At 40.0% G+C, this 16634-nt stretch overlaps 1 protein-coding gene across 2 annotated transcripts in view; it reads left to right on the plus strand.

The window, feature by feature from the left end:
- The window catches only part of ctnnd2b (catenin (cadherin-associated protein), delta 2b), a 131941-nt gene that overhangs the window by 93646 nt on the left and 21661 nt on the right, over positions 1 to 16634 (plus strand). For both annotated transcript variants that reach the window (XM_053330349.1, XM_053330350.1), the window contains 2 exons: positions 234 to 447; positions 11914 to 12100. In XM_053330349.1, coding sequence (XP_053186324.1) covers positions 234 to 447; positions 11914 to 12100 — 401 coding nt within the window. The remainder of the gene's footprint in view (positions 1 to 233; positions 448 to 11913; positions 12101 to 16634) is intronic.

Raw genomic sequence — 16634 nt, forward strand, 5'->3', positions numbered from 1 at the left:
CATATTGCCTTAGTGCCACAGTAACCACTGCACCCTATTTATTTTTCAGTGTTGGAAAAGTGTGAGGATAAGGTTTGTTTTTCTGCCACCTCAGCATCAAGTGAGAAATTCTTCTTTTCGCATAAACCAGCCCTGTTTTCAGAGAGGATATTCTGGGAAACAGAACATCACTATTTATTTTAGAATTTCCCTCCTGCTGTCCCTTGATTCCTCACACCTTCCTCTGTCTTCAGATCCGGCGACAAGGTGGCATCCAGCTGCTGGTGGACTTGTTGGACCACCGGATGACCGACGTCCACCGCAGCGCCTGCGGAGCCCTCAGGAACCTGGTGTACGGCAAAGCCAACGACGACAACAAGATCGCTCTGAAGAACTGCGGAGGCATACCTGCCCTAGTCCGACTGCTCCGGAAGACCACAGATGTGGAGATCCGAGAACTCCTCACAGGTAAAACACACAGTTGGGCTGTAGGGTTGAAAATCAGGGGTTGAGTTCTTGGTACTTTGTAGAAGCTGTTCACATTTCCTGGGAAATATCTGTGTTTGTGCATTTTTCATATGTCCTGACATAAAGATACCTTCTAAACCTTCAAGCCTCATAAATGCTACCATGGTAACATTACTGCATCAGTCCAGCTGTGTGGCAGTATATATCTTAGACGGATGGAGCTCAAACTTAATTCATGGTGAGAAATCCTGGTTCTCCCAGATATGACAAATCACAGGAAATCCGTTAACCCTGCACACACACAAACACACACACACACACACACACGTACACAATCCCGCTCATGCAGAACTACACGTACTTGCTGTTGATGCGGTGCATTCACTCAACACATGAAAAACACTGTACTGTACATGCCCTTTCCCATTTACATTTTAGCACAAATACACACACACACACATACGCACATACACACTCACAAAGCGGACAGACTTGTTTACCACCTGCCTGATTCCCAGCAATCATCAAGTGCTGTTGACTTGTCAAACTGAGCGTTTGTACTAAGGGCTGCACTGCACTTGTATCTAGCAGTTTTTTTTGTGTCTGAACACAAATATCATCCACATTGTAAAAAAATGAATTCAGGATTGATTAATTTGAGGTTCTAAACCCACTGAGGTCTGGGTTGTAAACTCAGCGCAGAAAGGATTAAAGGATTACCAATGATGCCTCTACTAGTGTTTTTCCCAGCTTTTACTATATGTATCGCGGCACTCCCATTTCGATTGGCATTCCCACTGACAGCCACGGTAAGAGGACTTCTATCTCCAGAGAGACGACAGAGTTAAAAGAGGAATACCACTCAATTTTCAAACTGATCTATGTCCGGAATCCCTGGGGGGGTTTATTTCAATCCAGGAGCCAAATGAGAAAATGGATTTCTCTTGCCGGCACCCACGTACACAAGAGATATCTCTGCTGCTGGCCTGTAAGCAGCATGTGATTTCAAAGCTTGACATGTCTGAAACCAACATCTTGCCATTTTGCTCTCTAGAACAGTTCAATTCCCCTAGAACGCCTACATACTAGACAGTGATAAGTATGCTAGATTCAGGCGAGAACACTCATTTTTAGATGGGGTTTTCTCAGTTGCTATGGAGACTTATTAAACATCTGGAATGACGACCGTTGACGTGCGCATGATGGGCCATGGGCAGAGAAATGTTCTCCAGCTCTCCATCTCCAGTTCTTTCTACCTATATCTCTACATCCACTGTTTTGTTTTCCATTTCTTTGACTTTTCTGAAAAAACTGCAGCATGAATGATGAAGGCAAACTGGTTTTGATGGATTTCTGCTCTGGTAGAAGAAACATGCAAAACTTTCCTAACTATCGTGGGATTCAGGGGTTGCCTGCTCCTGTCTGACTTTAGGGTCTCACAGAATATGTGTATATTGATGGAAAAAATACATTTTATTTTGAAAGCAATCGAGATACACATGTGTTGGGTGTCCTTGTAGGTTTCATAAGGTGTTTTCATCTTCAGTGGGCTCATGCTATGTTCAGTTCATATAAGAGTTATCATATGTCATTTACTAGCTTCTGCAGTCTACTATCCTCTGGAATTACGTTCATATTGGAGATTGCCTTTTATGTAGTGTGGTAGAATGTAAGGGTGGAGAGGTTGGGGTGGTAGATGGTAATGGTGTTTGTGTCCCTTACAGACCTACAATCAATCAATCAATCAATCAATCTTTATTTATTTAAATAGCGCCAAATCTCAAGGCACTTTACACATAGAGCAGGTCTAAACCGTACTCGTCAGGTTTAATTTTAAAGAGACCCAACATTCCCACATGAGCAAGAACTTGGCGACAGTGGCAAGAAAAAACATTCACCTTTTTGTGAACCCTTACCATAATATATCCCCAACATAAACCAAGTGTTTCAGTTGCCTAACTCTAACCTTAACAATTGTTTATTTGCCATGAATATAATCTTTCACTAACCATGACTCAACCATACTGTAATTGCCATGGGCTGATATTGTGGAAAGTGATCATTGGTATTAGATGCTTAAAAGGGTTTTTGAAAAAGCAAATACGTACCAATGCATGAGGCAAGTCAGCTACAGTTTCATTGTTCAAGGTAATAAAACCAAAACTCAATGGACATACTATGTTAATACATTATCAATGACCACTATCTTCTAGCCCTCCCATGACCAACTACAATCATACAATCTAAATCCAATCTAAACATGTGAGAATCAATGGTGTAGTCTACCAAGTGTGTAAACTGTCCCAACTCAACCTGTCTCCGTATCCCACTGAAGCTGCCCTTGAGCCTTTATCCCCTCTCTTCTAATTATTTACTGCAGTAAGTCATGTCAGGGTGACATGACAGATTCTGTTGAGGGGCAAATTTTGTTTACTGTTATTCGCCATAATGAACACTAACACCGGAACACCTTATTGGGAAAGTGAAATTAAGATGTGTCCTCGTCTCTCCCACATACCATCACAATTGACGCAAAGTATATCCCACATGTACTCTGTGCATCTATACGTTACGTATATTTATATGTGTGTAATGACTATAGAAGGGTTTAGGCTTAGCAGAGGGGGGGGGGGAATAAAAGGTTTTTTGTATGCTGCTAGAGTCTTAAAGAAGATTACCATATAAATTAGAGCAGCAATTCAAGGCACGGAACACAGAAATCCCTCCTGTCACAAATTAATCAGCTGAACGACCGACCGGACGCAGACAGACCGTGCTCTCCTCTACCCTCTCTCTCTCTCTCAAAGACCCAGAGGAAATAATGCTCTCTCTCTCTCTCTCTCTCCCTCTCTCTCTCCTTCTCTCGCTGTTTCTCAGCCTCTCTCGCTCTCTCTTATCCCTCTGAGGTTGGGTTTTCGTAATTGGTCTACCCTTCTCTTCCTGTCTCTCTCCTGTCCTCTTTGCCTTTCTCCGCTTCCTTCCCCTCCCCACTCTTTCTCTACATCGTCTCCGCCTCTGGTGAGCATTTTGAATCAGGATCACAGTGGGTAAGCACGTTGCCTGCCTTGCTAGCTACTCATTCAGCTACACACGCACTAGAAGCATACTGTTTTCGTGACGGCACAAAAAGTCACGAACAATGCTGCTGGCCTCTGCCCTTCAGTGTATCCCTCTCTTTTTCCTCTCACTTAGTATTTACCTCCTCCAGATCTTTTGACCATTCATAACAACAGGCAAACAGTAAAGGAATAAAAGATTAAACAGAAAAAAATGACCATAGAAAAATAAAGAATCACCATGTGTGGAGCAAGCCAAAAAAGTACAAAGCGTTTCAATGTGGTGTTCAATGTTCGGCTAAATGCAGCACATGAAGGGAGATGCGTCTAAGTTGAGCAGGTTGCTGTTCACAGAAAGGATAGTGTGGCATTTCTTTGTTGGGAAAGCCCGGCACATTGCGTGGCTCTCCTGGACTCCTGCAGCCTGTGGCACTCTTGTTAGGTCAGAGCAATCTCTACAGGGACATGACTGCTGCTGTTGAGACTACTGTCCATCATGTCAGACCTGGCTGTTCCCAGTAGCATATTTGATTCCGCATTAGCATTTGAAAGAAGTAGATGTTTATGTATATGACAAGTTACCTGACTGTATTTCACTCTGCTTTTCACCTCTTAGCTCAGTTGTACTCCACATGAACTCCTGAGGGATATAAATGACTCTTTATCTGCTAAACGCTCCACGTAGTATTCAGTGATCTGAGCTTTTTCCCTGAAAACATCTGTCTGCTGTGACTGGAAACAGGTTAATGAGAACAGTGTGACTGAACCGAAAAGTTGTGCACTGTAAATCCAAAATAATGCCTCTCAGCTGAGCAAAGCTGCATATGGACAATCAACAGAAACCGTCACAGACAGATGATGAAATTTATATCACAGACCCTCGAGAAATTTCACTAACTTATTTATATATCATGCCATTGCAAATGAGTACAGTTTTGACTTAAGGGCTTACATGGGTTGTTTCATAGATTCCATACCCCTGAGTCCCATTCAGTCCAGGTGTGAAGGTGTTTGTGAGGAGGAGAGGTTAAGTGAGCTACTGAGAATGATACCTGCCCTTTCTGACTCACAAAAAGCTGCACTGTCTTTAACTTCTTTATTCACTTTTTAAAATCAACACACCATCAGTAGCTGTGGTTCCACTTTTTCATCTAGTCACAGCAGCACACATTATTTTAGGTGACAGGTATGGATTGCTCACATTGGTGTCAGCTCCTCAGAACCAGATATGGAAGTTGTCAGACTCACACTGTGATAGAAAGTCTGGATGTACTCCAGTCACAATGCTCACCCAGTTTAGACAAGGCAAACAGATGGAGACTGACAGCCTGAAAGACGAAAGCAAACTCCTATTAAACAGGAAACTGGAATCAAAATTGAAGATTAAAACAGTTGTGTGGAAGAAATTAATGCAGCAGATTTTTCTTCACCCGCTCTGATCTCTCCCAGCTGCAGGCTGAAGAATTATTAGTTTTATAAAGAACAACATACAGCAGCCAAACCGTACAGCCAGATGTGAGATTGACATTGTAAGATTAGATTGACAACACTGGCCATGAGAAACAGATTGATAAAAACTGTAATCACTCATGTAACCATGAAGTGAAACTAATATTTAGCTGAGTCTTTATATAATAACATTCAGTGGAGATACATAAATGCCAGAAAACCAAATGTAATTATACAAACATACAGCAGATGTATTCTCATAAGTTGTAATGTCCTCATTAACTCTTCAGTTTATTTTAATGTAGTTTTCATCAAAAGTTTTAAAGCTCAACCAGTTTCATAATTGCAGGTAATTAACATTCCCATCCATTAAGATTGGATGTCATTGTGGTGCAGGCAAATAACATTACCTTCACGTGTATGTACAGGACCATTCAAATTCAATAAAACTGGTGTATTACTGTAACATATAACAGTATGTATGTAGTAGAGGTGCAGAGCATTTTTCAAACTGACCTTCAAATGGTCTTGTATTCAATCTGCTTAGCTACACTGTTTCCTGTGTTTAGTGACAATGTCATTAAAGGAGCCAAACTGAGTAAACATGATTCCGCACTATGGGCCGAGGCTCATTAACAAATAGCTACAGGCAGGTGTGGAACAAGCGATTAAACTGTCATTGATATACTCCCTGTAATGAAAACATACAGCAAATATATGAATATGCTAATACTGTTCTTTTTAAAAGCTGAACCACTTTAACCCCCCCCCCCCCCATTTCCTGAGCCTTGGCCATAGTGTGGGCAAGATACTTAATCCCAAATTGCCCCTGCCATCAGTGTATGAATGTGTGTGTGAATGGGTGAATGTGACATGTAGTTTGAAAGTGCTTTGAGTGGTCAAAAGACTAGAAAAGTGCTACATAAGTACAGTCTATTTACTATAATGAGCCAATAAGCTGAAAAATGTATTTAATCACACATTAAAAAGTTCTACTTTAAATCATTAGCTCACTAATGCAACCATGCTGCTGCTGATTATGTGAGACATATCTATAAGATGAACAATGAAAATTTAAATAAAAAGCTGCTCCGTATAGCTGCTAGCTGTTCACACTGATTCCAAAATGTCATATCTATCTCATATGTGACACTTGTGACTCTTGAGATCTCCCTCAACTGTATTCTACATTTAGTTTCTGCCAGAAGATGAAGGCAATTATAACAGGTGACAAGTGACTCTTCCCTTAAGTAGTTAAAAGGACTCACCATCAGCCTGCCTCAGACCCACCCAAACAGCAGGTGGTGTTGACAGTGCCTGTCATAAGAGGGCAGTCTCTGTTACCTCAAAGGCACCCTGCTGTTCTCTAGGTCAAACCATCAGTGTGGCCTCTTCAAAGACACTCCCTAAGTAGAATAAAAGCAGCTCCTGAGAGTACTACTGATTTTTTGTAGAGATGTACAGTAATTCTAGGTGGTCTACGGTGATTTAGGTGTGAGAATTGGTAAAAGATGTGTTGCATCTGTTTCACCGCCTAATGGTGAACACACAAAAGGCCAAAAATGTGCTTGGATGGAAAATAGACGAGGGTAGATTTTTGTCTTTTTCCTTACAAATCCAGCTCCTGGCACGAGTTGGAACAGCCAATGAGCTCGTAAGTTCAGATCCACAGCCTTCTCTATCCCCTAACCCGTAAATACATGCAGTAGCACCTTTCAACAGGTGAAGTTCAGTCAAAACATTAAAAAAATATTTTTTAAAACCCACTCATTATCTTAACAAGTCCTCTCCAAAGGAGGAAAATTCAGAGTGGTTTACACAAGAACAGGAGTCCATAAAACAGTCAAAGATACACAAGGATAGATGAGCCAAATTTAAAAAAAAAAAAAAAGAAAAAGAAGAAGGGAAAATCCAAAAAGAGATCAAGAGGCTAACAAAGAGATGTGATGCTGTGTTGCAGGAGAGAGAAATCTAACAGGGGAATGAAAAGCCACTGCAAATGAGAGATGGGAAATGGCTTCAGAGACAAAGAGAGATCGCCAACATGTTCACTTCCCCTCCCTGTAACAGTGTATTCATAACCTCATGCTGCCATTCATGATGTAAGGCTGAGGCAATTAACCTCCTTCATCTGTCACACACTCATAGCTGTGTGTGTTTTGCGCGTGCCCGTTTGTTCATGTGTGATAGCGGGGCACTCATGTGACACTCATGTACATTTAGTGTTTATTTAGCGTGTGTGAGACATTTTTCTGTGTGTGTGTGTGTGTGTGTGTGTGTGTGTGTGTGTGTGTGCGCGTGTGTTTCAGATCAAAGATAAAATCCCACTGCCTTTCACCTCGGGGAGATGATGTCATACTCCGCACAGCAAAAAGTGAGGCTGGGGAACAGCTGACTTTACTCACTGAGATAAAAAATCATCCTTGGGTTTTGCAGCTGCAGCATGACCTCATGTGTTGTGCATTACATTTTCCTATACACGATATAAGGATATTATTTAGTAAACCACAGTGCTTTTTAATTGCCTTTTAAAATATGTGAACTGATGAATAACAGGCACATCCTCCTCTGTGAGAGATTTAATTATTTTTATGAGAACTGTGCTATTTAATTACACACACATTTTTCCTTAGAGCAGGTTAACTCTGGGCACCGCTACTGAAAACAACAGCAGCAGAAATGATTTTAGATGCCACTTAGCTACAGAAGTTAAAAATGAATAGTTATATTCTCTGATTGCAAAACTCATTCATTTTCATGTCATTTTTTACTGATTGCGCTGATTTAATGTGTGGTCAACAAATGGAAAAGAGTGCACAGCATAAACCTATTATGTAAAAAAAAAAAAAAAGAGTTTCATAACACAGGAAATTTGCATGCTGTTCTCCAACATTTTTGCCACAGGATGTTAAATGTATTATTCAGTGAATTTACTCAGCTTTTTTTAAATTCAAGATCATAATTTTCATCCCAGTATCAGTTATGGAGTAAATCGGCATTTTACTGACATGGTAGAACCACAAACATTTTTTCTCATTTGTGATGTTAAGTATATAATTGCATTTTTTTTTTAAATACATGTATCACCATGGTTTCTTTCCAGGTGAAGAAGCAATAACCACCTCAATGTGAGAGTTAAAATAATCACTGTTCAACCTTGACATTTATGTCTGAATTAGCCAAAGTTACACATACACTGTTTTTTAAAAGATACATTTCAAAACTTTAACACCTCTTTGATTTAATAAAATGTTTGATTTCCAATGTTACGAGCACCACAAATAAAATCACACTCACTTTGGGTCAAGTTAGAAAATATCAAAGATAAATATCTCAAAAGCAATAGAGGCAAAAAAATACATATTTTTTAAATTTGGTTGAAGCATCTCTTTAATATCCTATTTACATGGTAACAGTCAGTCTGTTGGGGGGAAAAGAAAAAGCAGCTAAAGAGGGGATTAACTTCAGTTTGATCTCTGCGTGTGTCAATTTACAATACATCTGTGACATATTTAGCCTAGCTTACTTTTAGCTCTGTAAAAATGCATTTCCATGTTGTTCCTATGTATTTAAAAACCGATAGAAACAGAAATTATAGTTTAACAAGCAGTTGGCTTATGTATTGCAGCTTTTTACTGAGCAACAACACTGTCCTCTGGCTTAGCACACTTTAACCCAGCTTAGAGTGGCCCAACACTAGAGGATAATTGGGCAGATTTTGGGTCCGATTCGCCCCTCCCGACAATTGCAGGCGTGGTCTTTATTTGAGGCTGGTCTGAGCAGATTATCTTCCCAAATGATCCTGTAGTGTGAGGGCTTTACAGACATAATCTTAATGTTTTTGACTTGATTGGGGTCTCCTATATTTGCGATCCTTTAGTGCAAAAGACACAGTGATGGACTATCGATCATAAACCCAATAGCCAATGAGAGCAAAAAGCGTCACCAACCAGATGCAGTGTACTTGTGTAGAACAGAAACATGGCTGCCAACAGCACAAATAGGACTTTTGTTTGACAAGCTACTGTACGTCAACAGTAGAAATGGAGGACAAGCTTGTGTAAAAATGGCAACAGCATGAGTTAGTTTGTAACAGTAGCTTGTTCCAACCCCGTGTGAAACTTCAATATAACTTTTCCATCTTGGCAACCAGCTGACGACAACAATCCACCTCCATGTTTGTTTCTGTGAGATCCCAAGTCCCTCTGAAATCGTTTACGATAAACACCAAGTGTTTGGTCCTGTGTACTGAATGAACGATCTGGTGTGTCCGTTCTTATAATAAAAATATTAAGAATCACTTAAATCTGTTGCTATGTCTGTGGTCTCCCACATTCTTGTCAAGATTCAACTCCCTCCAATGTGCTCCAGGCATTCCTCAACTTTGACTTGACTTGACTGCTAGCTAACGACATATAATTTGTAGAAAGTACAGTTTCAGAGTTGTTGGGGGGGGGGGGGGGGGGATTTTCACAGTTTTCCTGTTTCTACTCTGCTACTAAACTAATGTCAGTGACCGTAAGACGATAACAAGTGCATTTCCCATAAAAATATTACTTCATACTTCATATTTATGTGTGGTGAAAAACTGTCTTTCCTCACAAAGACAAAGACCCTCCCACATTTGCTGACTCATAGTGTCGGATGTTAAGGTGCCGCTCGAATTATTACGTGTCAAATCGAATGTCAAGCTTATCAAATACTCTGCACACCTTCTTTGCCCTCTTGAACAGGAGATAAGATGAGACACAGAGAAGATGCTCTTGCTAACGTGATGGGCTCAGCTAATTACTTTCACGAAGCCAGGAGCTTGTCATTCCAAAACTACTGGACACAAACAGACACTGCCGCCTTAACCCTCTTCATACACCAAGGCCAAATGGCTGACGGAGTTAAGACTGATTTGTTGAGGGGGCTTAAATGCGCAGGCACACAAATACACACACACACACACACACACACACACACACACAAGAACAAATTCATACAAACCCACAAAGACAGATAACAGAAGCTGTAATTACACAGTCGCTGTTCAGCCGAGGGTGAACAACATGGCGCTAAAGAGAGGACACCTTATTCTAAACACGCACACACACACACACACACACACACACACACACACAGACAGAGAGAGATGGAAGGATAGGATGTTTTACCACTACTCTACAGCTATAATTACAGCCATAAAGGAGAAGAGTAGATATGAGCAGGGGTGGACATATTCAAATACACAAACATGTAATTATGTCAGCACATAGATTAGGACACAAGCACTTTGTAAAGGGAAGGTCAACAAGAATTATGGCGTGTTGTGTAGATCCTCAAGGTTATCACAATTTGGGTGTATGAGTGTTTATATCCGCGTTTTATATAGCGCACGTAAAACCACTCGAGAAATGAAAGTGTTTTGCCGAAAAATGTGGCGATTTTCCTCTTACCCTCTCTGTCCTTTTCATGAAAGGCTCAAACAGATGTACATGTGTGGGTAGAGAGAGTCTCCAGAGAGGGGAGAGCTTTTGTCTATTCAGTTGCCAGTTTGTGTGTGTGTGTGTGTGTGTGTGTGTGTGTATGTGTGTGTAAAAAGGAGTGAGCAGTGATTGTTAGGAAAGACAAAAGTCACTCAATTTTTTCAGTTGGCTGCTCACTGTACATTGAATTCAGGTGAGGATTAAGAACTAGAGAGATGTGCAGTTTAATTTAATGCGAGTGATTTTTCCTTCAGTACTTTTTTTTCGTGTTTTTTAATAATTACAATTACACAGCAGCAACCTGAAAGGTTATGTGTTGAAATATTAGCACAAACTTTGAAATCCATCTCTCCTGTGTAATTAAAGATGTTTGTGTATATCATGTTATTCTCTTCTAATTATTTTGTCATCATGATATTGCCAAATCTGTACACATTGAAATTTGCACAGCAAAAATCAATCAATTATTTCATTTAAATGAGACATATAATGTATGATGCAACTCCCTGGAAACAAGTACAATTTGGGGTTAATTGGCATATGGCACCCTTCTTAGTATTTACACACACGCCCCCTCCTCTCTTTTTTTTTTGACCATATGCCACACTTTAGACATGATCTAGCTAGTTAATTCAACACATATTCCTGTGGGGGACCATAGTAACATAACAAAATGGCTCTACATTGTGAACAGGTATCCTCCCCCTCACACTGGCAACGTTAGCATAGAAAAGTCACGTTAGCATAAATGTAATAAAATAAATGTTTGTCTGCTACCCTAGTTAGGAGCAAAAAAGCCATCCTACAATTGCTATTAATGTTAAATTGGCAAAAACCCACATTAGATAAGAGAGCTAAAGTGTTATTCACAAGATTCCAGAAATGTCCTAACAGTATTCATTCATCAGCCACACAGTATTGCAACCATGTGGTCTGTACAGATAAACCAGGCTCATGATGGACCTGACCATGTCAATAACTTAGTTAAGTGGCGGCTGCTGGTGATCCGCAATAATTGTACTGTCCAGTTTTGAGGTGTGCATGCACTATTTCCCATTGTCCTCAAGTGGGATAGAGCTGAGGCTACAGTAACTGATGGACAATTGAACTCAGCGTTTTCATGGAAAGACCGTGGTGACTTCTGTCCTCCATGAAGTTACACAGTCTGATCAAGCACTTCACAATGCTGCAAACACTGTGATCCAGACACCTCAGGCGCTAGAGAATAGCAATCTCTTTCCCTGTCTGGTAAACAATGGCGGGTGGTTCTTGTTTACCTTAATGGGCACTGCCTTGTCTGTTGTAGTGCTGGCATGTGGCCCGTGTAGAACATGCTGCCTATAAATATCTATTAGTTGTGTGTTGCTGTGTGTTCGATCAAGCTGCTCACTGAAACCCATCAAACATTTTAATGGTTAGTCGTTTTGTAGTTGTGCTCCTCTGCTTATCTTGTTTTAATGTGCCTCTTGCCTTCCTCCCGTCCTCTTCAGGTGTTTTGTGGAACCTTTCATCGTGTGACGCCCTGAAGATGCCCATCATCCAGGATGCCCTGGCTGTGCTGACCAACGCTGTGATCATCCCCCACTCAGGCTGGGACACCTCACCCCATACTCAGGAGGACCGCAAGCTGCACCTCCACTCCTCCCAGGTCCTCCGCAACGCCACCGGCTGCCTCCGGTCAGTGTCAGTGTCTGTGTTTCCCATGTCTCTACAATTGTATACTGTCAAATTTCATGTTTACAAAACATAAAAACCATAGTTTAATATTCAACATACAGTTATTGGTAAATGTTTTTTTGTCACTATTTCAGCAGAGGTATATACAATTTAAATACCACTTTGCAGGGATCTCTTTCTGTACATAAAAGGCTATTAGCCACCACAATCAAATGAGGAAATAAGTATCCTTGTTCAAACCAGTGAGTGTATTTTTAGAATGTATTCTGTGTTATTTTTAACACTCTACACACAGATAACTGACAGACTTAGCTGCTTTTAAGATGATTCACCATTTGGCTTTAGAACTGCTGTGGCTTTTTGTTTTCTCACTGAAGACATGATGCTAGTCATGCAGTGCAGTCTGGAAGTAGTAGCACTGTGACATATTTTTTTGTTGTTTTGGCTCCAGCACATTGGGTGCACTTAGTGTAAAGTTAATGTGCTGACTTTAATGTTTTCCATTAATTGATATATTATCAGTGAAATAAACACCATTACCCTGTATTGTAATTGTTGCCATGGTTGGGGCTGGGATCCTGAGCCGTATATGAAATAATATTGGAATGTAGTTTGTTGCGCAACAAACTGTAAACACATTATTCCCATATTATCACCGTACAAAATGGATATGGAGAACATATGTTAGCAAATATTTGCCTAGCTACACATCTATTAGATATTATTAACATTCACTTTTGACCTGATTAAGCCCAATATCCCCTCTCCTTGTAGCTCTGTCTTGATCTCCACCAACTCTATAGAAAAATATCTGACTCTTTAACCGCTAAATGCTTGACTATGTTCACCAGATAGCTTTGCCTGTCTGAGCCACGAGACTCAACCAAAACATTAAAGTTACGGGCTATAAAACCAAAACAATGAGCTGAAGGACACTAAACCCTCAGTGGAGCTGAGGGAAACTGAATGAGATTATAATTCTCTTAGTTTGTCCTTACGAGACTCATTTCACAAACATGCAGTCTTTGAATATATTATTAATATTGGCTAGTGTAAGGCTAACTAATAGCATATTTATTACAACCTAATTTTCACTCCTCAGCAGGCAATTAGCTACATAGACTTAATGGCTACTGATTGGCTGCATTATGAGCAGTGCAGCATAACTAGTCACCAACTTCCATAAGTGTCTTCTTCTCAAAGACTTATAACCATCCTGATTATTAGCTTTTTGTACTTGTTGTGGGATTTAATTGAGTCGGGTCATTCTCACTAATTATGAATATAGATTACAAGATGATGAAAAGGAGGCATAATGAGAGTATGCTTGATAGTGGCTGTGTCAGACAGGCTAATACATCATCTCCAGGAATCTATTATAATATTGTTTTGGGATCATGGCATGTGCCTTAAAGGCATACAGTGAAGACGCTGCTTGTCAGGCCTTCATTATAGACCTCCTGTGCTCTCTCCTCTGGCGAAATCCAATGTTAGTTACTCTGGAAACAATGTATTAAAGTATTAAATCCTACAGTGCAGTCTAACAATGTGCTCCAGTACTTTGTGGTTAAGAAGCCACTTTAATAATGTTGTCTTCCTTCTTTATTAATGTCCACAGCATTTCAGTTGCTTTTTGTTAGTCACTGACTAACATAAATGATAACACTACATCAACAGTTTTCAAGGCGACTTCAAATATCAGAATATCCACTGTGTTGAGCATCTTTAATATCACTTTAATCAGTTTCAGTGAGGAAGAGAGTAGAAAGTCTGTAGTTTTAAAGCCCCTGAAAACTTGATTACAAATTTCATGTATTTCTGTATATCATTAAATATTCATCATTAAATAAGAAACAATCAGTTTGGGAAATAACATCATTAGGTATTTAAGAGTATAAACAGCCAAAAGCTAAGCTAATTAGCTTTGTCGTGACTGTGTAGGTGGTTTGACAATGCTGTGCAACATAAACACACAATCTAACATATTAAAAAACAAACCAAAAATGAACTCAACAGAACAGACTAGTAATAAATCATTTGCGAACCCCAAAAAACCAAATACCCCAACAACAAGAAATCATCCAACATAAACATAATTCAGGCTGAGTTAAACAAATTAAAATGAAATGGCAATTGCAGTTTAATAGTCAGCCTGATCACCAAGCTTGGACCAACATGTCTCATAATGCAAAATTAATTAAGAAAAGGTACTGTGGGCTTTAAAAACTAGTTATGGCTAATCATTAGGGATTCCTGCACATTAAATTTGTATTGCTGAGATGCTTTCCAAAACTCATTCAGTATTAGCAGGACTGCATGATGAAATGTCTCTCTGGCTGTGAGTCTGTGCTCATAAATATTTCGAACACAGACGCATTGGCTGTTACCAGACATTTTTTTGATGTGGTTCAGCATCAAAAGAAAGAGAAAAAAAAAACACATCTTGCAAACAGAAAAATGACAGCAGAGCCTTCATCAGCAGTCTAAATGTGTCTATATTTGTTTCTTACTGCTTAGATTCATCTTATTATTCCTCGTATGTTATACAATATAACGAGAGTGTCTCCTTTAATTCAGTTTAATGTAACTCTTGATTGTTGAAATGAAGAACGACACCTGACGTTTACAAATGATGTGGCAAAAGTGCAGTGAAAATACAGAGGGATTACTGGCACGACTGTATTTGCATTTCTGTCTGCAAAGTTGTCTGGCTTCCTGCTTGTGTGTGTGTGTGGTGTGTGTGCCTTTATTTGTCTCTGTCCAACTACACATGTGGCCCGTTAATCTTAGCCGCAATATGACGTCTCACCTGCTCTCGGAGAAAATAAACTACAGATATCGGCCGCTAACAAAGGCTTCGGTAGCTTCTAAAACTGTATGTGTTCACACATCTAGTATCGTGGCGTGTGTGTGTGTGTGTGTGTGTGCGCGCGAGTGTGTGTGTGTTGCAGGAGATAGCTTTGTGTGGATCAGCTCCCCAAACTCGAAGGGCTAATTCATCTTTCTCACGCCTCGTTAGGGAATGCTGGGAGTCTGATTAAAGATTGAATATTTCATGGCGGGTTTGGTATATCGCTGGCCACCTGCTCTCTCTCTCTCTCTCTCTCTCTTTCTCTCTCTCTCCCTCTCTCCGTCCGTCACCCTTTATCCTCCTGGCTTTCTCATTTTTTCTCTCCCTCTCCTCTCGTCGAGTCACTCTGCTCTCCATCTCCTTCTATTACTCCGTTCCTTCTCTCATATTATCCCTCCTTTATCCCTTTCACTATTCTGTCTAGCCCTGTCTGTGGCTCGCTGTCTCTCACTTTCACACACGCAGACACACACACACACACACACATTGCTTGTTTCACTCCTTGTGTGTGCAGGGAACATTGAAACTTGTGCTGCTAGACCGAATTTTAAATATTTGCACTGAATTTGCAGGTGCGTGACAAATTCTCCAGCCAATGAGCATTCAGACAGCAATGTGATGTAATAAAAGTGAACTATAAATACAAGCAGGAAGTATTTTAATGCTAGTGGATCTATTCGGTTGTCAAGATAAACCGTTAGTGGCACTAATTCACCAATCACAGACCATTAAAGGAGCAGTGTATATAATTTAGTGGCATCTAGAAGAATGGACTCGGTATAAATGGAACATGATATTCATAAGTATGTTTTAATTAGTGTAGAATCACCTGAAAATAACAATTGTTGTGTTTTCATTACTTTGGAATGAGCCCTTTATATCTACATAGGGTGAGGGTCCCTTTATACAGAGTCCACCATGTTGCTACAGTAGCCCAGAAAGGACAAACCAAACACTGGCTCTAGAAAGGGCTTTTCATGTTTTTCATAAGTTTTGCAGCCACCTTAGATTCTCCTACATGCTTAGAAGGAGGAGGAGGGGGGCGGGTTATTTGGTTGCAACTTCACTGCTAGATGCTACTAAATCTTACATACTGCACCTTTAAAGTGTTGCAGAGAAAGAGGAGATGACATCATCAAACATTATAGTAGAAAACATGATGGATAACATTTCTGTTTATTTAATGTGTTCATTTGAGTAACGCTGCTGTCTCCTCATTGCCCTGCAGAGATTTGAGATTTGACTCACTTCAGCAGACACTTCATTGTACAGTTAATCTAAGTCTAAGTTTCCATTGCACTTTGTTGCATTTTCTTTTTTTTATCAATACACCAACTTTTCTACCTCAGCCAAGCTTTTTTTTTAATGTACCAAATCATTCTAAATTGAAAATGCGAATAAAAGCGTTGGATAGACACACACCTTAAGTCACCAAGTGATCTCTGGAAGTTGCCCCCCTCAAAATGGGCATACAGCATTGTAGAGGTAAGATTGCACTTATATTTGTGATCACAACAAATGTCAATGTTTCAACCTGAGAAACATCGATTTTTTTTGTAATATAAAGAATTTCGTCTTATTAAGACTGTTACGAACAGCAAACAGAAAAGGGTTCATGAACTGGCTGAGTCATTGTTATTGTACACTGCTTGGTTTTGAGAAAAAAGAGAAAATGTGTTATTG

Source organism: Scomber japonicus, chromosome 12 (assembly GCF_027409825.1).
Source record: "Scomber japonicus isolate fScoJap1 chromosome 12, fScoJap1.pri, whole genome shotgun sequence".
NCBI lineage: Eukaryota > Metazoa > Chordata > Actinopteri > Scombriformes > Scombridae > Scomber > Scomber japonicus.